This window comes from Clarias gariepinus, chromosome 28 (genome assembly GCF_024256425.1).
Source record: "Clarias gariepinus isolate MV-2021 ecotype Netherlands chromosome 28, CGAR_prim_01v2, whole genome shotgun sequence".
NCBI classification, from domain to species: domain Eukaryota; kingdom Metazoa; phylum Chordata; class Actinopteri; order Siluriformes; family Clariidae; genus Clarias; species Clarias gariepinus.
The window spans coordinates 5,621,870-5,644,631 of record NC_071127.1 but is presented as its reverse complement, the minus strand read 5'-3'; the positions used below and the strand labels follow the sequence as shown (position 1 = coordinate 5,644,631).

At 38.3% G+C, this 22,762-nt stretch overlaps 2 protein-coding genes across 4 annotated transcripts in view; both read right to left on the bottom strand.

The window, feature by feature from the left end:
* Window positions 1-4,372: 4,372 nt before the first annotated feature.
* slc25a38a (solute carrier family 25 member 38a) lies at window positions 4,373-11,666 on the bottom strand. 2 transcript variants are annotated; one of them, XM_053490495.1, is made up of 9 exons: window positions 11,597-11,636; window positions 10,691-10,874; window positions 10,077-10,146; window positions 9,369-9,493; window positions 8,865-8,949; window positions 8,553-8,732; window positions 8,278-8,446; window positions 8,000-8,166; window positions 4,373-5,220 (listed from the first exon to the last, which is right to left on the bottom strand). In XM_053490495.1, the coding sequence occupies exons 3-9, from the start codon at window positions 10,089-10,091 to the stop codon at window positions 5,098-5,100; spliced, it is 864 nt and encodes a 287-aa protein (XP_053346470.1). In that variant the 5' UTR covers window positions 10,092-10,146; window positions 10,691-10,874; window positions 11,597-11,636; the 3' UTR covers window positions 4,373-5,097. The 2 variants fall into 2 exon arrangements, with proteins under 2 accessions (XP_053346470.1, XP_053346469.1); XM_053490494.1 differs by lacking the exon at window positions 10,691-10,874 and having other exon boundaries at window positions 11,597-11,666.
* A 9,604-nt stretch (window positions 11,667-21,270) lies between these two features.
* Window positions 21,271-22,762, bottom strand: part of myh9b (myosin, heavy chain 9b, non-muscle) — a 46,211-nt gene continuing 44,719 nt past the window's right edge. For both annotated transcript variants that reach the window (XM_053489859.1, XM_053489860.1), the window contains one exon: window positions 21,271-22,691. In XM_053489859.1, coding sequence (XP_053345834.1) covers window positions 22,580-22,691 — 112 coding nt within the window. In that variant the 3' untranslated portion in view covers window positions 21,271-22,579. The remainder of the gene's footprint in view (window positions 22,692-22,762) is intronic.

The following is a 22,762-nucleotide window of genomic DNA, read 5'->3' as shown; positions in this document are numbered from 1 at the left end:
CGCGCTGAGTGGCCTGATACAGAAATTCAGCTAGATGTCATACACTGTGTAATACTACTGTACAGAAATGACTTCATTATTTACGTTTTTCACATTGACTTCACATTTCTTTAGAACTGTGCTTGGACATCACTACATATTAGCTTTAAATCTTACTAACACAGAATAATAGCCTCTTATGGATAAATTCCCTCCATTCTATGACATGTAATTGAAAGTCTTTGTAAATAAAGAAACAGGCACGCTAATTTTTTTCTGCTACCTAGCATGAGCTATTTTATAGCATTACCTTTTTTTCCCATTCTGTCAATAAGTTTGTCAAAAATAATTCACCTTGGGGTATTTCGGATAAGAAAGCAAATATGAGGCATTTATTGAGTAAACATCAATAAAACAGCAGTACAGCCCTGACACAGCAGGACAGTACATAAGGACACAAATATAAATTTTTACAAAGTCTGCTGCTTCAGTGTTTTAAGATATTTACTCTGGTATACTAAAGTATAATTACAAGCATTTCATAAATGTGAAAGGCTTTTACTGACATTACATTAAGTTTATGCAGAGAGTCAATAATTGTAGATCCTTCATTTTCAAGACCTCTGCAATTCAGCCCGGCATGCTGTCAATCAACTCCTGGGCCACACCCTGTTCTGTTGCCTATTCTTACATAATCAATGTAAATTCTGAGTCTGTCAGAATACCCGCTTAAAGTCAGACAGAGAAGAATGCTACTTTACCATGTAATTATTTAACATAATAAATATTTATTTTAATAATGAAATAAAGTCATTTAGTCACAATATTTCACTTTATTTCTTGATACAATTTATTCACAATAAAAAAAAAATCAAAACTGTATTACGTTCATTTGTGTTTGTGTACGCGGGGCGCCGGACAAACGCGTGTCTATGTAGGCATGTAAATTTTTGAAAAGCATGTGATTTGAGGCTGAGCTCTGATTGGATCTTTTCAAATCATCATTAAGATGCAGCACTTTGCACCCCAAACCCTCCCAATTTTGTTCTTATCAATATTGTTTTTAAATATTAGGGCTCATGTGATTGGACCATTCTCAACGAGTCTCATTAACGTTCAGCAGATTGTTAGTTAATGTATTAAAAAGTGATTGACGTGGAAGCAGCTAAATATGAGAGAAAATTCTATAATTTCTTTGCTAAAATACCCCTTCGCAAGACGATTGGATGAAGAAAGAGCTTGGACTAGATAGTAAGCCATGATTTCTGAATCAAATTAGCAGATGTATTTGGTTTGAGTTAATCCGGTAAGTTACTATGCTAGCTTGAGATGTTTAAGTTAAGTAAGTATGATAGCATTGTTATGATCACATTGACCAAGTCAGGGGAGGGGCTCTTCTTTAAGGAAGTCACATATAAGGGGGATTGTTTAGGAAATAGATCATAAAGCTAGAATGTATTTTTCTCATGTTTTTTGTTTACACACACAAATACAGGAGACACATCTGAATGTGAATTTTGCGTTATTGGTCTCCTTTAAATGAAATGTAAAATGTACAAAAATATGAAAATTAAATAAATGTTTAGACAAAATATAGATAATAACAGCAGATAAATATGAAATAAGGAATATTTTTAAAACAATTTTTCACCTGGAGCTTATACTTTCTGTAATTTTTATGTTTCAATGAATTAAAGGAAAAAACGTTTGCCTGATGCTTGATGTGTCCATTGGTCTCGATAGGTTTATTGGCCGGCTTGACATGCTTCCCGAACCTGGAGAAACGGACATGCGTGCACTCATGATGTGTCTTTATGCTCTTTCTGGTTTAGACAGAGTATATAAGTTTTCAGTCACATGGCTTGTGTCACGTACGTCTCCTGCAAAGGTACAAAGGTAATTAACCTGTTCACAGGAGAACAGGGAGTTAGTCGTATGGAGACCCAGAGACGGAAAGGGGATAGGAAGTACGAGGACATATTCCTGGGGGACAAAAGTGTTCCAGTGCAACATAGGAGTGAAGTGTTTTATGGACGTATGACATAAAAATACAAAATAGAAAGATAAAAGAGATAAGAGGAATAGGAAATTTCACAAAATATCAGAAACTCCTAACAGTAATGTTCATTTAAACTCTAAATAAAGTGAGACAACACGCATAATCTTCATCAGGTCTGCTTGTGAATGATGCTTCAAGCTCGGCACAACTATTGACCATGTTACCTGCTTTATACAAAACGCCAAGTGGTCAAATGTGAATCATCAACTTTAACAGATGAATAGAGACTGTGTCGGCATTGAGTCAGGTTTGACCTGCGCACCGTTCGGCAGCGTTCTCTTGTTCACATTGTGTAACAAATTCATTTATTTATGTTGTCTTGTTGATTCCTTTGGATTGTCTTTGATGCAATACACCCAGATAATATTCCACTTTTAGAAAAGAATTTAGATGAAAAGTATTTTTTTATGTTTACTGAATTATTGTTATCATACTTGCAAAAATGCAAAAGTCATAGCTGTAAATTAAGACACTTTGGGCCAGATTTTACTCACACAAAAAAAAAAACCCACAGGATTAGATGTGTTGTAGCAGTGAGTAAAAATGAGTGGACGTTTTGCAATCTGCTCTATGGTCCATGTCCTTCTCTGATTGACTAATGAACTGATAAAGCACCACGGATCAGAGTTAAAAGGTTTTAAAATTTCTGCCGTGTTATAGGATTTGTATTAGCTTTAATTCTTGCAGTAACCTTCAAACTTTAGAACTAAAAGCAGTCCTAAACTAAATCATCCCAAAGTGAGTCTACTAAGAAAGTTGAAGATGAAATTTTAGATTTTATTTATAAATAAAATTATTCCAATATAACAGTACTGTAAAATTTAAACTTTTCCTCTAATAAGCATTTTAATGAAATATGGCGAACATAGAAAATTCCCTAGTACGGCTAGTCCTAAAAAAAAAAAACATTACTGATACTAACTCTCCTACTAGTAAAACTACTCATACTAAAGAAACCTACTGTCACCAAAGCTGTTCCTGCTGAGCAGCTTCTAAATGTACTACTAGTTACTACAAATACAAAACGCTACTACAAAACAAAAAATCTACTGTTGCTATAATTATTTTTTTCAACAATTAAACATTATTACTAATGATATAATGTAGTTCTAATAGCCATACTACTACTCGTACTTAAAACTCTAATGTTATTAAAACTATAATGAAACAACTACTAACATTACTATTAGTGATACTACACCCCATACTACTACTGTTACAAAAGGTTTTATTACTAAGCAACTAAGACTTCTAGTAGTACATACAGTTGGTACAAGTAATTGTATTTATTAATAGGACTTGTATCAAAAACCCTGTTGTTACTGTAACTATTACTACTAAGCAACTCTGCACGCTACTAATAATAAACCTACTACAAACACAAAAAACACTCCTGCTACTAAAACTAATACTATTAAACAATGATTAACATTACTATTTGTAAACCTAATAAATTTACCACAAAAAAAAAAAACACCGCTGTTAAAATTATCACTATTCAACAACTAAATACTACTATTAGTTAATTCACTATTCATACAATTTTTTTTTACTGGCACTAAAATTACTATAAGTACAGCTACTAAAACTGTAAGCCGCAACTTTTACTAAAACTAATACAAGTACTAGTTACAACAACAAAAAACACGACTGCTGGTAAAACAAATAGTCATACTAAAACAAAAATCTGTAAATCTTATTCTACTGCTGCTAAAAAAAGGAAAATCTACTCAAACTTTTTAGTACTTTGGCTAAAAGTAATTACTACTCACAAACCTTTTCTTACTTCTGCTGAAATTATTACTACTAGTAAAACTTTTCCTACTTCTGATCGAACTAACTACTAAATGTTAACATTTTCCTATTTCCATTTTCTGCTAAAATTAATTATTATTAATTTAAAACTAGTGCCGCCGCTCTTGCTGCTGTTTAAATCACTACTACTATTATACATTGTAAGTGTTTTAAGATTCTTAAATCTTAATTTAATTATTAAATGTTCTCAGCCCATCGGTGTAGAACAACATATTCTATATATATTTTTTTACTTGATTTAACTTCACTCCAGTGTACATCATGTACAGTGTGTTACTGTGGGTTACATTCTGTTTATGACAAACTTTATGACACAGTGTTCACCTACGCCGCCTCAATCCTGTATAGAGCTGTTTCGTCTTTGAGTGTGTGTGCATGTTTGTGTGTGAGAAAGAGCCAACTAAGCAAAAACCCCACTCTGATAAGATGACAGTTCCTGCCGGATAACGTGTCTGTAACTACTATTCGCTTATCAGGTCAGGTCAGTTTGTCTGCGACTGTATATAACCACAAAGACAATAAATTTGTTTATTTTATTAGCAAGTTGTAAACTGCACACATACAGTATATAATGTATTAAACATGCATGTATGTATCAATATATTAATTACTAAACTAAAATAAAAGTAAATATAAATAAAAGTCATTAATTTTATGAAAGTCTCACTCGAACACAGAAGACCAGCACACGATTTCGTCCATGTACATGAAGTGGAGACTACACAGCTCCAGTTTGCCGAGTGCCTGGTGACTCTTTATAGCTGCTGTAACGTTACCGTGCCATCAACAGCTTGGAGTTTTACACACCAGGTCAATAAACTTGTATAAACCAGAAGCTTTAGACTGTTTCTTCATAAAGTGCAGTTACGCATACGTGGACACATGTACCTGTGCTCATGCAAGCGTTATACAGGTCATAATAAGTGTGTTAGGGCTCATGGATGGCGCTCTGCCAAAGAGCTTTCAATCATTCCTCAGATCTTTTTGCTGGACCTTTATGTAAACGATAAAGGTACAAAAACTAAATCAAAAAGGCCTTTCTTCCACCTCATGAATTATCCACACCGCCTCGGTATCCGTTTGTTTCTGAAGCAAAAGCATTATACTCTCAGACTCTGAAACCCGAGCAAATTCTTTCATTCTTTGGCATTTCAGTCTCCATCTTTTCTCTTCTCCGTTTCATCCTTTTGCTTTAATCCTCCATTCGTCTTTCATCTGGTAGTTTCTCCATTTTGGACTCTCTCTCAGGATTTGAGACCCATTCGAGCCATGAGCTGCTCGTACACCATCCACGCCATCGCCGCCATCATCGTCCTGCGGAGACACCGAGGCACGCCACCACGGAAAAACCCAGCCAAGCCATGCTCCTAAAACACACACATACACACATGCAAAACATTTTTACAACTGATTCACTGAACCTTATACCTTTATAGGGTGCTCATTAAAATATATGAAAAGTCAACATTTCAAAAAATATATATATTATTATGATTATTATGATAGGTTATGACATACAGTTCCTTACTTATCCAGGGTAATAATTAAAAAAAAAAGTGTATTTACAGTTGCAAGAAAAAGTATGTGAACCTTTTGGGATTACGTGGAGTTTTGGATGAACTGGTTATAAAATGTGATCTGATCTTCATCTAAGTCACAACAATAGAAAAAGACAGGCTGCTTAAATTGTAAATATTCACAGTGCAGGGTGGAAAAAGTATGTGAACCTTTGGACTTAATAACTGGTTGACCCTCCTTTGGCAGCAATAACCTCAACCAAACGTTTCCTGCAGTTGCACAACGATCTGGAGTAATTTTGGACCACTCCTCTTCACAAAACTGTTTCAGTGTAGCAACATTCTTGGGATGTCTGGTGTGAGTCGCTCTCTTAAGGCCATGCCACAGCATGTCAATCAGGTTGAGGTCAGGACTCTCATTCAGGTTGAGGTTGACTGGGCCACTCCAATTTTGTATTTTGTTCTGTTGAAGCCATTCTTCTGTTGAATTACTTGTGTGCTTGGGGTCATTGTCCTGTTGCATCACTTCTCCTCTGCGGAGCTTCAGTTGGAGTAAGACCAGTTTCAGATGGTCTTACGTTTTTCTGAAAAATGTCTTGATAAACTCTGGAATTCATTTTTCCATCAATGACAACAATCCGTCCAGGCCCTGAGGCCTCAATGCAGCCCCAAACCATGATGCTCCCTACACCATGTTTTACAGTGAGAATGAGGTTTTGATGTTGGTGTGCTGTGCCTTTTTTCTCCACACATAGTGTTGTGTGTTTTTTCCGAACAACACAATTCTGGTTTCATCTGTCCACAAAATATTTTGCCAGTAGTGCTGTGGAAGATCCAGGTGCTCTTTTGCAAACTTCGAACGTGCCGCAATTTTTTTGGGGACAACAATGGCTTCCTCCATGGTGTCCTCCCATGTCCTTCATTCTTGTTTAATGTTTTCCTTATTGTAGATGTGTCAACAAAAATGTTAGCATGTGTCAGAGATTTCTGTAAGTCTTTAGCTGAAACCCTAGGATTCTTCTTTCCCTCATTAAGCATTCTGCGCTGTGCTCTTTACAGGTCATCTTTACAGGACGACCACGCCTAGGGAGAGTAGCAACAGTGCTCAACCTTTTTCATTTGTAGACAGTCTGTGTTACCATGGACACATGAACATCAAGGCTTTTGGAGATACTTTTGTAACCATTTCCAGCTTAATGCAAGTCAACAATTCTTGATCGTAGGTCTTCTGAGAGCTCTTTTCTGCGAGGCATGGTTCACATCAGGCAGTGCTTCTTGAAACCAGGAAACCCAAAACTGGTGTGTGTTTTAAAGGGCAGGACAGCTTTCAGCAACACAGCCAATATCATCACACTGATTGGACTAAAGGATTGGACTGATTGGACTGATTGGACTATTGGACTATATATATTTATATACTGGGACTTGTAAGTTACTAAATGTGGTTCTTTGGCATTAATTGGAAACTAGGTGGAAAAATGAACAGGGGTGCACAAGCGAGAATGAGAGAACAATAATACATTAACCATTTACTTGTGTCTGTGCACTAAAGTAACCCACAGGAGTAAGATTTTAGACAGAGTAAACATTGTTAACCTTTGTGTTGTCTTTATTGAAGACAGAGAGAGTTAACTATGATTGAGATTTAGTTATTTCACAGCATTAAATTTATGCGGATTGTTTTAGAGAGAAATTCCAAAAGAAATCCAGGACATGCTGTTAAAGAAACAGAATCTGAGAGTGAATACTGGGAACTCAGAAGCATGCTGCCACTGATTAATTTCCCAAAACAGCACAACATGAACTCCATACTGTAATCTGTAATTATGTACCGTAATGTTAATTTTATATATAATTTATGTGATTGTAGTGAAAAGGATAAAAAGAAAATTGCTAAAGTCAAATTTCAGATTTTTTTTAAAACAGTTAATGAACAGTAAGTTCCCTGAATACGAACATTCGAGTTACAAATGTTTTGCGGAAGTTAGATCACATGTCCGGAGTAAATTGTCACATGCGTGGAGCGCGCATCCCAGGATGTCCGGAAGCGAGCGTGCAAGCAGCATTGATGAAACTGGTACTGCTAAGAAATCACGATGGAGACCAAAATGAAAATAATAGAGAGAATGGAGCGAGGTAAGAAGATGGCAGACGTTGCTTGTTCTTTCAACATAAATTGTTTAACCATTGGCACAATTCTAAAGAACAAGGACAAGTTCATGGAACAAAGTAGTTTAATACTGTGTATCGCCAACTGTGTAAGAATCCTCAGACCCTAGACATTGTTTCTTGGACTTACAAACAAATTGGATTCAAGATCGTAATTCTCAAAATGGAACATCTAATCTAATCTAAACTGATCTAATCTAATCTAATCTAATCTAATCTAATCAAATAATGTCTAATATGTCCAAGTGCACAGAATTGTTTGACTAATTTTTCAGTGTCTCAGTCATAGAATTCTCTCTTGTGTGTCTCCTGATAGTGGCACTCACGCAGGTGAGACACACAGAGATATGACTGTAGGGTGAGGGTGGAAGTGGAGGTGGGGGTGAGGAGAGCAAAAGTTACCGTGGTGATAAGAGTCTAGGGTGAAGGTGGAGGTGGAGATGAGGAGAGTAGGAGTTACCTTGTAGATGTAGGTGAGAACGTCTGGGCTCCTCCTGAAGCGCTGAGGATTCACCTGCATGTGAGTCTTCACCACGTCAGCGGGCTGCGTGACCAGGGAGGCCAAAACACCAGCCCCAACGCCACAGCTGAAGGTAGCCAGCGGAGAGTACGCAGACTCCCTTATCTCTACACACACACGTTAATGAAAACACTGTGAGCACAACTAAACCAAGATTTGCTGTATTTCTTTTCTTCAGTCCAATGTATTTACAGTCTAACATATCTAAAAGTGCTGACCGCGAGGCAGCGCGTGCTTGGCCTGGGTGTAGAACATGACGTAGATGCCGGAGAAAGGAGCATCGCGGAGGAGAGTGGCGGTGAGACCGGAGAACAGCGCTCTCGGCCCCTCTTTCTGACACACACTGCGCAGAGCTCCTACTACACTGCTGTAGTTATAACGCCCGCTCTGTACAACACACACACACACACATATTGATATAGATTTATCACAAACACGGCACAACACAGGAAGCCTGAGCTACATACGCACACGTCATGTTTCAAAGTCTCACCTCGAAGCGTGTCTTGATGACGGTGACCGGCAGCATGCAGACCCCCGCGACACACCGGGCCCCAGCACCGAGCAGCACGGACTCCACAGGACGTGGCATTCTGTCACTGAAGAACCGCTGCTTCACACTGTAGTAGGTGCTGAAGTAGATTCCCACACCGGGGATACACCGCACAAACGACTACATCACACATGAAAGTGGAGGTGTTAAGGCAGCCAGGTGTCACGAAAGTTGTCTCATGTACAAGAGTAAATGATAAATACAGTTGTGTGTGTATGTGTGTGTGTGTGTGTGTGTGTGTAAGGCACTTACAGGTGAGACTCCTTTCCAAAGTCCTAGGAGCTTCTCTGTCCTCACAACAGTGAGGAAGACGGTTACCATGCCAACCCTTCCTGAACTAAAACATAGAAAGAAAATTATCACAATCAGAGTTACACACAAAGCTCCAACCCCAGGACCACTGTAACCCCTCAGACCAGCGTTCTCCATCAGGCTAAACTTACTGCCCCATGCCCCTGCCCCATGCCCCTGCCACCCGGACTACAGGAGAACTGTTTTGCTCAAAATAATTAAAGCCATCCAAAATGGCAGGTAAAGGCTAATTAGATTAGTCTATTCCATCGGACCATGGTTCCCACCTCTAAACTCACAGTGCGGTTCTGAAATGGTTACAGTTTTGTAGTTGATGAAGTTTTTTAATGGCTGCACCATTATATGTACATTATCATTATTCTTACTTATTGCTGCCAAACTCTAGTGCATGAAAGAAAAGTCATCTTTCTTTCGTGTGTGTGTGTGTGTGTGTGTGTGTCTCACCCAGGCTGTACACTGTTCTGTACTGTCTGTAGACGGGTCTTCACCAGATCAAGTGGCTGGAAGAGTAGAGTGGAGCAGGTTCCGCTCAGAGAACCACACACAAAGGCTTTAATTACCGGATGAGCCTGTACACACACACACATGCACACACACACACACACACACATGCACACACACACACAACCAAAATGAAGACTATGTGGTTTGAAGGCCTTGTGACAGTTACAGATATCATACAAGGACAAGTGTTTCTGTGTTTGTGTGTTGGGTGAATGGGGGTGGGTGGGGGGGGGGGGTTTAGGGTTAAACATTTAAAGAGTTTTGAGGGGAACGTCAGCCCTGGCAGTACAAAGTGTATCCTCTGGTATGAGCAAAGAGTGACGCACATTAGTGATCGAACAAACACACTACAATCACAACATCCTACTCACACAGCACACACACACACACACACACACACACAGACATGCACGCACACAATGTCACACAGGGAGCAGGGAGGCATTACAACGGTGACGACCCTCCCCTCTGTGTGGAGTTACTGCAGGACACACACTTTCAGTGCGCTGAAACACCAGTGTTTATTCGGGTTACTCCAGTCCCCCTGGAGGCCTGAGGTCCTGCGTATTCTCTCTTAGGGTTTACTCCATGCATAAACATATTGCCAAGTCCTCATCCTTGAAAAAAATATTACATTAAACAACTTACCAGAGACAACTCCATGATGTCAGAGGAGAAGGAAACTGTCAGCCGCTCCTGATTCAGGCTTTTGTACTTTCTACATAATGCAAGGAAAAGAAAGCGATTAGCCACCTGGACTTTTCACCCCCTCACTTACTCGGTCACTCGATCAATCACTTGTTCAATCGGTCACTTGGTCACTCATTCACTCGGTCGGTCAGTCAGTTACTACGTCATTTACTGGGTCACATACTCACTTACTTGGTCACTCTCTCATTCAGTCACACTCTGTTACTCACTTAATCACTTGGTCACCCACTAGGTCACTTATTTAGTCATTTACTCACTTGGTCTGTGTTTCACTCAGACACTCACCTAGTCGGTCAGTCACTCACTCGGTCACTCACTGATTCACTCACTTGTTCACATACTCATTTACTCAGTCACTAACTTGATCACTTGGTCACTCACTTGATCATTCACTTATTCGGTCGGTTACTCACTCGGTCACTCACTTAGTTGGTCGGTCACTCACTTGGTCACTCACTAGTTCACATACTCACTCGGTCATTCAGTTACTCACTTCTTCCGACATTTACTACTCTATTACTATTTACTAGGACCCTCACTCTGTAACTTACTCAGTCACTCGCTCAGCTGGTTGGTCACTCACTCGGTCACTTTCTTGGTCGGTCACTTGTTGGATTGTTTATTCAGTTGGTCAGTCACTCGGTCACTCAATCAGTCAGTTGGTCACTCACTCCTTCACTCACTCACTTGGTCGCTCAGTCACGCACTCATTCAGCCATTCACTCACGACTCCCCCTGGAGGAAACCCACAAACCATCTGCTACACCACTGTGTCACGCTGCACATCAGAAAAAAAGCACTTTTCTCTTTCTTTATTATTTTTATTTCCAGAACATCCGGTTATCTTGTTCTAGACAGCAAATTTCTTAATCACTGAATTTATTTATTTATTCGTTCTGCAAGGAACTGTGCAGGGAAGCTTGTGCATAAAAGCAACAAAGCATTAAAGCTTCAGTTTTGGAAACGGAGGGCGTCTCCCGTCCGTGTCCCCTTATCTCTCACTAACACTCCAGTGCAAACCCTTATTTACTTCTTTTGAAGCTTCCATAGATCTTTCGGGTAACAAGCTTAGGGTAACAAGCCTAGAAGCTTAGAAGACGGATTTTCTTTTTTTAAAACTAAATTCTTGTCTTATGTAAGTAGATTCAACAAAAAGCACTTATACAAATGGAGAGACATGATTATTAAAATATATAAGTTAAACCTTTATACAGGCACATAATCTATCTATCTATCTATCTATCTATCTATCTATCTATCTATCTATCGATCGTTGCTGTTCCTATGATACTGGAGGATTTGTACCAGGTTATCTGCGCTGATCTGAACAAACATGGAAGATCCTTTAGAGAAGAGTTCTAATGAAAGGTTCACGTTTCCTACAGCAGACGGATGGAGCTCCTGCTACTGTCCTGCTCATAATAATGCTTATGATAAATGTTCAGGTTTATGCTCACCTACTGCACTGCTGCTGCTGCTGCTGAGGAAGGAGGACACAGCTTTTAGTGGGGAACAGGTTTAGGCTGATCCTGCACCACACACTGCGCCTTATAACTGGGGAAGGGGGCGGAGCTAGGCAAATGACGGGAGGCGTGTCGGCTCGGCCCTCCGAACGCCGCGTTTGATTGGCTCTGAGGAGAAGATATGCAAATAAGTTTACAAGGAACACATCTGCGCTATGAGGTCTGACCGCAGCCTGCAGCGTCAGCGCGTGTGTTTCTGCTGCCACCCTGTGGTACAATCGAGTCATTACATTTAAAAGAAGCTGTGTTTTTTTTATTTTATTTAATATAAAGTTTATTTTTAATTGTAACTACGCAGTAAATACTTATTGAAAAGAATGTTAAATAATATATATATGGGTCATTGACAAATAAGACTTTTTAATGGGCCAATTTTAAAATACCAAAAATATGGATATGTTTGGCCATTCTCTAAACATTTGGAATGTAGTGTACACATGCCTTTATAAAGAAAAGTAAAAAAAAAAAAAAAATTGACATTTTAGTGTTTTTACACTTAAGTTAATAATACATAGCCTTAAAAAAGTCATCTGGGGCGACCGTTATATATCTCAAAATTCACATTTTTATGTATTATTAAGACTAGTTGAACTCATATCAGTAAATTTACATTTACATTTAGGCATTTGGCAGACGCTCTTATCCAGAGCGACTTACATTTTTATCTCATTATACATCTGAGCAGTTGAGGGTTAAGGGCCGCGCTCAAGGGTCACACAGTGGCAACTTGGTGGTTGTGGGGTTTGAACCTGGGATCCTCCGAACCGTAGTCCAATGCCTTAACCACTGAGCTACTGAGCTAAATAGATAAACTGATGAAGAAAGATAAACTTAAGTGCCCTTTCATTTTATGAAAACCATTATTTCACAAGTTTATTCTATAATATCAGAGTCTCCTTCATTATTCAGTTACAATACTGATTTTTACTTCAAAAGCAAAAAAACTGAATTTGCATTTATACAGATATTACACATTCAACAATAGCATACCACTGATTAATATTTGTGGCTAAACTGATGGATATTTGGTTATGAATTTAGTGTAATTATTGCCATTTGTTGGTTACCCCACATGACATATGGTCGCCCCAAATGATAAGAAAACCACAGGTATAAAAATTTCAGTTAAAATGTACACGAAAGAGTTCAAGACGAAAGAAAATTTAACTCTTTTTATTCAAATAACATTTTAACATTTAAATATAACAAATCAGAAGGACATTAACATTTAAAATTATATAATTTTTATTGCAACACACATTAAATGCTTCAAGAACTTAGTAAAGTAAAGAATCTCTTTTTTGGAACCTTTTTGGTTTATTGGACAGGGATGAACACTACTTGCATCTCAATTAACCTTTCAACATTCAAATATCACAAATAATAAGTTTCTTTTTCTGGCCCTTTTCTTTTCTCATTGTAAGGGCCATATTTCATTCTTGTAATTTGTTGTTGTGTTTATTTCATTTCAATTTGTTAGTTAAGCATTAAGCATTAAGTCCATTGAGTTTATTGGTTTAAGCACTTAGTATTATACTCGTAAGTTGTATTGTGACATCATTTCATAAGTTGTTCTGTGACATCATCCCACAGTTATGTAGCTGCATGTCTATCACACACGTTAGTTGTAAGTTGTTGTTAAGACACGGAAGGATACAGAAAGGTGTGGAGAACACAAGCTTTAGACCGTGAGACCGTAAGCTAAAGGATACAGTAAAATAAGTTGTTGTACCTGTAATCTACCGAAGCTACAGAACACAGCAAGCGACCTGTCGTGACTACAGTGGATTTATGCAAGAAACTGTAACAACCGTTGTACTTTGATGTTGAAATTAAAACAAGAGAGAAAGAAATCAACGAATGTCTGGAGTCGTGAGTAACACTGTGTAACAAGAAAGCTACGCGTCAGAACTTGTGAATTACATGCACGTACACTCATCTTTGCAAAGTGTTTCCTCAGATTTATGTTTAGCTTTCTTAATTCATGCTTCTCAGCCTGCAGTCGTTTACAACGTTTCTCAGCTTTCTTTTCTCTATCTTTTCTCTCTGGTGTGGAGGACATTTGTGAATGGAAATCTTCATTCTGAGGTGGAGCATCCACCCACCCACCCCTCATGGAATCTTCCCCTCATGCTTTCTTTTTTGGTAGCTGAAACAATAGTGTACAGAGTTGTTCATCAACAACAAAATAAACATTCTACACCTGTGCTCTTTCCTCCTTATCCTGAACCTACTCTCTTTAGAGAACAGCTGTTTCGGTGACCAATGTTTAATAGCTCATTGTAGCATACAGTCTAAATTGTTTATTTGATTTACCCTGGTCTCCTACTTTCTGAAGCTCTAGTGACTCTAGCTCACTGCTACAGAAGCTCTTTTTTCTTTACCTCTTGCTTTTCCTTGCAAGATTCTCTGCTCTTGCTGCAGGGTCCCTCAAAGGTTGACTTTCTATGACGAGCAGTCTTCTCTTTGCTTGTTGTAGGAAATAGGTAAAATAGGTTAAAACTTGTTTTAAATGACTAATACATGTATAGTCACATAAATGGAATGTCAATGTGTAGTTTTTTTTTTTTTTTTTTACATTTTTCCTGTAGGATTGTATGTAATATGTAATGTTTATCCCTATAAAAGGAATGGAAAATTGCTGAATTTAGAAAAAAAAAGATAAAATATACAAATAATTATGCTTAAACAATTAACTCTATGTATATAATTGATGTATAGAATGAGAAAACTACAAATATAGGACATATATCTATCATTTAAAACACTCAGCAGTGGTCGCCCCACATGATACTCGGTCGCCCCATATGATGTTTTCAAGTTTACTCTTATATACTTATGTTTTTAAGTATAACAGACTAACAGTTAGCCTCAGAAACCAAACTAGCTTCTTCTAAGTACTATCAAATTTATCATCAAAATATAGATTTGTGGGAAAAAAATATAATTCACATTTTTGGGGTGGTCACTCCACATGATGACCAAAAGTGACTACGACATCACAGCAGTTAAAAAACAGCTTTTTCTTAACTATTTGAGAGAGACTGATTTACCTTACAGTTGTTTCCAGGGGGTCTTCACTTGTGTCTGGCTAATGCAGTATCCCATCCTTGAGATGGTCGCCCCGGATGATATGGATAGAATCAACATAAATCTGTTTGTATATCATGATAGAAATATATGTGCAAATGCTTTATAGTTTTGTCAATGGATGTAAAACATGTTTGAAATTATGCCAACTAGGAAAAGTGATCCCACATGGAAAGAACCTATATGAGGATATATGCGCATATATTAAACCTATATGCAGAATATATGCATATATATGATAATATATATGCTGCATATAGGCAAAATTGAGGTGCATATATGTGCATATACAGGCCATATAGGTCTCCTGTATTGCTTCTTTATATACACATATAAGCCCTATATGTACATACAAGATATGTCTCCTATATAGTTCATGGCAGGATCTGGTCATTTTAGCTCATATCTCACTTTGGCAACTGTCATACATGATGTGCTCATATTTTCTATTATCAAGGCAATAACTACGAACTAACTAATAAAAAAATGAACACGTGAAATTGGTATCACATGTAATTGGCATGTTATGGAATTTAACTATAGTTATACACATTTTAGAATTTCTGTCGCACTTCATTATCTGCTAATGACCCGAGGCAGGACACGCCCACACGCCAATCACACGGAAATCGGCCCGGTTAATTTACATACTAGGCCACGCCCCCTGATACCGGCATGAAAAACACACACACACAAAGACAGGCTTGAGTTTACACACAGATTCAGTTTTCTGCACGTTTGGAAGATAACACGCGCTACTACACATCCAAAGAAACTTCAGAATGTTCTGGAAAGTGGGAGGAGTTTACATTTACCTCAGAAGAAGATTGTGTGGCCCTGACGATGAACGGGAGCATTTTGAAGAGAGAATCCAGGGGGACACACTGGGTAAGTTATTAAGTCTTATATAACTCTTATTCTGATAATATTAAACTAATATTAGTAAATATTTTCCTCACTTCAGCTAGCTCTTGTCAGCTTGTGTGACACATTGGCTTTTAATGCCATTTACATAGTTTAGGTAAATCATGCTAACATGCTGCCTTATGTAGCACAAACATGATATTTCCCGGTGGCTAAGCTAATGCCTTATGGAGTTTACAGATGTTTATAAATGTTCTAATGTATTTCCCCTTGTTTTGGATAGCTTTAGATTATGGTTGCTAATATGTATTTGGCTCCGTTTTGGTTAGCTTATAACACTGTTTTATATCTTTATCATTAATCTGCATTTATACATAAAATCCTATTAACTATTGGGAAGCTAAGCAAGAATCAGTATGAAACATGAAAAGGTTTTTAAAAGTTGCCAATAAATTAATATTGTGATGTGAAATTATTTTTTAGATTGAAAGGGCTCTGGGTTGTTTTGCCAGGCAGAAGCGTGGAGAGCAGCCCGCCTTGCCACCTCTGCTACTGCCATGGTGCGGAATCTGCTGCTGGGCACCTTCGACTTGGAGACTTTGCTGCAACCTGAATGGTAAAAACATGTTCATAATCTCTTCTGTCCTTGAAAAAAAAAAAAAGAAAAAAAGTCAGTCATGTTCTGTGGAATAAATTATGTTTGTGTGCGGGCCATCGCTTTTTTACTTGGCATTTTTGTATTTTCTTGGACCTCAAGAAAACGTGACGTGTATATAAAAAAAGTTTGCTTTTTCCACCTTCATTTTACCCCCCTTTAATAATAATTTTGAAATATTACTTTAAGGTGGAAAGCCAACCAGAGGGGATGGGGAGCAGCTGGTCGCGTTTATTAGGCATTGGAGACTGCATAAGGTAGGGCACCCATTATTGTTACTGTATCTGCCTGGGACCTAAAGACTAATTCATCACTTGCTCACTTCTTAATCCTACCTTTCCTTTAAAGCCACATTTCTGGGGTAAAGACGGTATAACAAGTAAATGAGAAATTTTTATGTATTTTTTTAGTTTTTTCTGCAAAATAAAATTAACCCGGACAGAAAAAGGGGGCGTCACGTCATTGACCCATACAGTAGTGTGAAAAACTATTTGCCCCTTCCTGATTTCTTATTCTTCTGCATGTTTGTCACACAAAATGTTTCTGATCATCAAACACATTTAACTATTAGATAGATAACACAAGTAAACACAAAATGCAGTTTTTAAATGATGGCTTTTATTATTTAGGGAGAAAAACCAACCTACATGGCCCTGTGTGAAAAAGTAACTGCCCCCTGAACCTAATAACTGGTTGGGCCACCCTTAGCAGCAATAACTGTCTTTTACAGTGCTCTGGAGGAATTTTGGCCCACTCATCTTTGCAGAATTGTTGTAATTCAGCTTTATTTGAGGGTTTTCTAGCATAAACCACCTTTTTAAGGTCATGCCACAACATCTCAATAGGATTCAGGTCAGGACTTTGATTAGGCCACTCCAAAGTCTTCATTTTGTTCTTCTTCAGCCATTCAGAGGTGGATTTGCTGGTGAGTTTTGGGTCATTGTCCTGCTGCAGCACCCAAGATCGCTTCAGCTTGAGTTGACGAACAGATGGCCGGACATTCTCCTTCAGGATTTTTTGGTAGACAGTAGAATTCATGGTTCCATCGATCACAGCAAGCCTTCCAGGTCCTGAAGCAGCAAAACAACCCCAGACCATCACACTACCACCACTATATTTTACTGCTGGTATGATGTTCTTTTTCTAAAATGCTGTGTTACTTTACGCCAGATGTAACGGGACACGCACCTTCCAAAAAGTTCAACTTTTGTCTCGTCGGTCCACAAGGTATTTTCCCAAAAATCTTGGCAATCATTGAGATGTTTTTTAGCAAAATTGAGACGAGCCTTAATGTTGTTTTTGCTTAAAAGTGGTTTGCGCCTTGGAAATCTGCCATGCAGGCCGTTTTTGCCCAGTCTCTTTCTTATGGTGGAGTCGTGAACACTGACCTTAATTGAGGCAAGTGAGGCCTGCAGTTCTTTAGATGTTGTCCTGGGGTCTTTTGTGGCCTCTCGGATGAGTTGTCTCTGCGCTCCTGGGGTAATTTTGGTCGGCCGGCCACTCCTGGGAAGGTTCACTGTGGTTCACTGGAGTCCCAAAGCTTTAGAAATGGCTTTATAACCTTTACCAGACTGATAGATCTCAATTACTTTTGTTCTCACTTGTTCCTGAATTTCTTTGGATCTTGGCATGATGTCTAGCTTTTGAGGTGCTTTTGATCTACTTCTCTGTGTCAGGTAGGTCCTATTTAAGTGATTTCTTGATTGAAACAGGTGTGGCAGTAATCAGGCCTGGGTGTGACTACAGAAATTGAACTCAGGTGTGATAAATCACAGTTAAGTTATTTTTTAACAAGGGGGGCAATCACTTTTTCACACAGGGCCATGTAGATTTGGAGTTTTTTTCTCCCTTAATAACGTAAACCTTCATTTAAAAACTGCACTTTGTGTTTACTTGTGTTATCTTTGACTAATAGTTAACGGTTTTTGATGAGCCGAAACATTTAAGTGTGACAAACATGCAAAAGAATAAGAAATCAGGAAGGGGGCAAAAAGTTTTTCACACCACTCTATATATATAGATATATATAGATAAATATAAATATTTATATATATATAAATAAATATAAATATAAATGTATATATGGAATGTCAGTTTGGGCCCTAAATATTTAAGTGCGTTAGTGTGTGTGAGGTGAATAAAAGTGTTTGTGCATGTTTGTGTGTTTGGTGTGTGAGTCTGTTTGCTAACATTAGTGACATGTGTGTGTTAGTATGTATATGTGATGTGTGTGTGAGACATGTGACTTGTTAGTGTGTGTGGGTGTGTGTTAACATTTGTGATGTGTATGTATGTATGTGTGAAGGGGTGTGTGTGTGTGTGTGCGTGTTTCTGAGTGTTAACATTTGTGATGTGTAAGTGTATACAATAGGCAGCAGATGCTGGAAAATAAGCCTCACACTATAATGTCACTCAATGTGATGTCACTGAATATGATGTCACTGAATATAGTGCCACACAAGAAGTAATTCATCATTACATTCATCGGTGTAGGTTTAAGGCATTATCACGGCTGAAGCGTTTGTGAGATCAAACATATATATTTAGATCACATCGGCCCGGTTTGGTGATGATTATAAATAGGAGGAGTATATAAAAATCCCTCAGGTGCATTTTTGCAAACGACCCAAAATAACCGGCCTCCTGTTGAGTTGAGCCCATGACCGAGTTTTGTGTGCCTACGTGAAAGTGTGTATGAGATATCCAGCAAAATCCCATGTGGGGGCCCCTGGGGGCCCCGGGCCACACGATTTTCAGGCATCCTAATAGCAGCAGATTCTATCTGTCTATCTATCTATCTATCTATCTATCTATAGATAGATAGATAGATAAATAAATACAGTAGTTGCAAGCAATGATGACGGGCCCAAGCACCCTGCGCCTTCACCACCCCAGGTCCACTACACAACCTAGGTGTTATTTGAGCATGTTAAATCCTACAAAAAGCCATCGCCGCCTGAGTGCACCACACTTGCACATGTGTGTTGAGTGTGAAAGTGTTAACATTTGTAATGTGTGTGTATGTTTGTGTGTATTTGTGTGCATGTGTGTTATGCTCAAAGTTTAAAAAAATTATAATAATCTTTAGGGAAAAAATGGGGTCCTGTTTGTGTTTGGGTAAGATGAGGTTCTTTACAGGCTTAGTAAAAGGTCTGACGTTCTAAACAGCCTACACAGATCAAATAAATACATTAAATACAGTGTATTTCTTATTTAAATTTTGGATGAATACTTTAAACATAATGGATAACTCTAGTGTTTTATATATTAGTGCTATTTAACATGCTAAATATTTATAATTAATTTGCTACGTAGTTACAATCCCCCCAATTTTTTTAAAATCTTTTTTACTAACTTTTTTCAAAGAAAACCTATATGCGAGTGTAACAGTGCCAAAATTCTTCAAAGCAAAATAGTATTTTAAATTACATGAACTGAACATAAACTTGCATTGCAATTTAATCTGAATGGATAAAATGATATGATGATAATCATATTTTAAATGAAAAAAACCTTCATTACTCAAATTCAGGCTGACAAAATAAAATCTTTGTACACACACACATGCGCGCGCGTCTCAAGAAACGAGAATATTATCAAAAAGTTTATATATTTCAGTAATTCAATTCAGGTCAGCACATCTGTCTAGGCATGGCAAGTTTATTTTCATAAACAATGGTAATTCAAAGCGCTTTACATTAAAAAGAAGCAAATAATCATAAAAAGAAATAGAAAATAATAGCACTTAAACTTTTTACTAAAATTATTAGCACTAAATTATTTAAATTTGATTTAAAATAAAAATAAAGAGAGTTTGTAGTGGCACTTTTAAAACGACTTAAAATTTGATTTAGAATCAAAATAAAACAGTTGAAAATACAAGAAACAAAATACAGTGCAGTTGGTTCGGATGTAGCACAGTGCTCATTCAAAAAATGCACAGGTAAACAGATGAGTTGTTAGATTTAAGTGTGACTAATGTTTTAACACATCTGATCTCTTCTGGAAGCTGGTTCCAACTGCGGGCAGCATAATGGCTAAAAGTGGACTCTCCTTGTTTTGTGTGAACTCTTGCTATTTCTAGGAATCTAGGAAGTTTTAGAGCACTCCATGCTTCCCTCTGCTGACCAAATTTATGGAGGTGCTGATTTCATTTTCCAGCAGGACTTTGCTACCTGTCCACACTGCCAAAAGTATTAATACCTGGTTTAAGGTCCATGGTAACCCTGTGCTTGATTGGCCAGCAAACGTTCCCGACCTGAACCCCATAGAGGATCTCTGGAGTATTGTGAAGATAAGAGACACCAGACCCAACAATGCAGAAAAGCTGAAGGCCTCTATCAGAGTAACCTGGGCTTCCAGAACACCCACGCCTCATTGCTGCAGTGATTCATGTAAAGGGAGCCCCGACCAAGAATGCTGTACATCTTCAGGTTCATGTGTACATTACTTAAGTGTTTGCATAATCTCTCTCTGTATTGCTTAATCCTGTATACAGGGTGGTGCGGAGCCTGGAGCCTATCCCAGGCATGAACACCCACGACATTGTGACAATACATCATAGGGAACTCCATGCACATGGACAGGCAGGATGCTTGATTAGTTTTATGACTGAAACTGCCAGTTTTGTATTCAAATCTACATCGGTGAACAGCTGCTAATCTCAAAGTGCAGTGCATGTTAACTAAAACATGCTTTCTTTAATACAATTGTTCTTTTTTTTTTTAGCAGGAATTGATTTATGGTCACATCATTTGGTATCACCCAAATAAGGATGAGGTTTCCTTCTCATGTCGTCTCAGGGGTTTTTTCCTTGCCACCAACTCCTTTGGTTCGCTCATTAGAGACAAACTGTTTTTATCTAATATTATTTCTGTAATAATGTCTATTATTGAATTTAATTGATTATAGAAAGCCAAAGAGACTGAAGGTGAAATGTGAACCGTGTTCACGCACATCTTGTCCAGAAACGAAATGAATAATCAAGCCGTCCACTGTAGCCTTTTTAGAAAGCCGTTTTTATTTGCATAATACCAACAGTTTACAACCCGAGTCTCCGGAGATCGTCAAGAGTTGCATGAGAAAGAAATACAAAAATTAGCGTACATAATTTTTATTTTAAATCATTTCCTTATGTCAAAAGTAAGAGCCTCTTTAGCTATTCATAGGTCATCAGGAGTAAGAACGAGTTCCTCTCACTTCCCAGCAGTGTGAGCGAGTAAGTTGAAGCCAGGCACCGTGAGCAGAAAAACGCCATGAATTAAACCGTATGGACAAACCAAAAATAATAATAAAAAATAAAATACACAAAGCACAGAGTGTGCTCGGGAAGTGAATGCATACAGTGTGCTGAGAAAGACTTATTAATCTGCCCTCCACCCCAGCTTCACCCTGCACCTGGGGAGGAAACCACACACACACACACTACACACATACACACCCTAGCCAAAACAAGATGTCCAAGTACATGACTTTAAGGCTTATATAGTGCACAGTGGCTTATCTACGAGCGCACACGCATGTGTGTGTGTGTGTGCCTCGTTCCAACAGTGGTGTTTATTATAATCACTATATTACTCAGTGCAGAGATGTGTATACTCTCACCGTGGTCATTACAGTGCACATCTCTAACATTCTCGGTGCTCGTTCGAGTTAAAGCATGAGATAAACATGGAAGATCGCTGCAGTGTGTGTGGAGAGAGAGAGAGATGAAGATGCAGCAGTTACCGTGAACAGGTCATATACTTTTCATCCTTACACCGTTATAAAAATTTTAGAATAAAATACATTTCTATAGAGAACTTGAAGAATTATTTATTTATTTATTGTTATTATTTTGGTCCCCTTTAAACAGTTTATTTATTTCTTCACTTCTTTAATTCGAAACTTCTTCGTTCGTTCTAATTTCAATTAGAAAAATAGATTGAGACATAAGCCTAGGAGATGAAGAACAAGAATACGGAGAAGAAGAAGAGGAGGAACGGCTCCTTATAAAAATATTGTCCCCGTCTTCAAAATCCTGGTGAATACATGCAACAACGGAAAAAACAAAAACAAAAAAAAATCATTTGGTCCTTAACTGACTACGGACTGGAGTATTGATTGTCAGCGTTACAGTATATGTGTGTGTGTGTGTGTGTGTGTGTGAGAGAGAGAGAGAGAGAGATAGCACTAACAAATTAAATCTGAATCCCAGTAGACGGTGTGGTCTATTATGTGTGTGTGTGTGTGTGTGTGTGTGTATAAAAGAGTGCTGCAGTTCAGCACTACAGCCAGCAGGTGGCCATGTCATGTTGGTTCTCTCTAGTTCACTCTGGTTTGGGTTCGGGTGTTTCGGTCTTGGCGTCAGGCTCGTCGTCGCTTTCCACACCCGTGCGGGTGACGATACGGCGGATGTTGGTGAAGGGCAGATCTCCACGTCTGCAATCACACACACATACAGTGAGTTCACTTACACAGAACGCAGTACAATAACAGTCTAAATTTGTCTA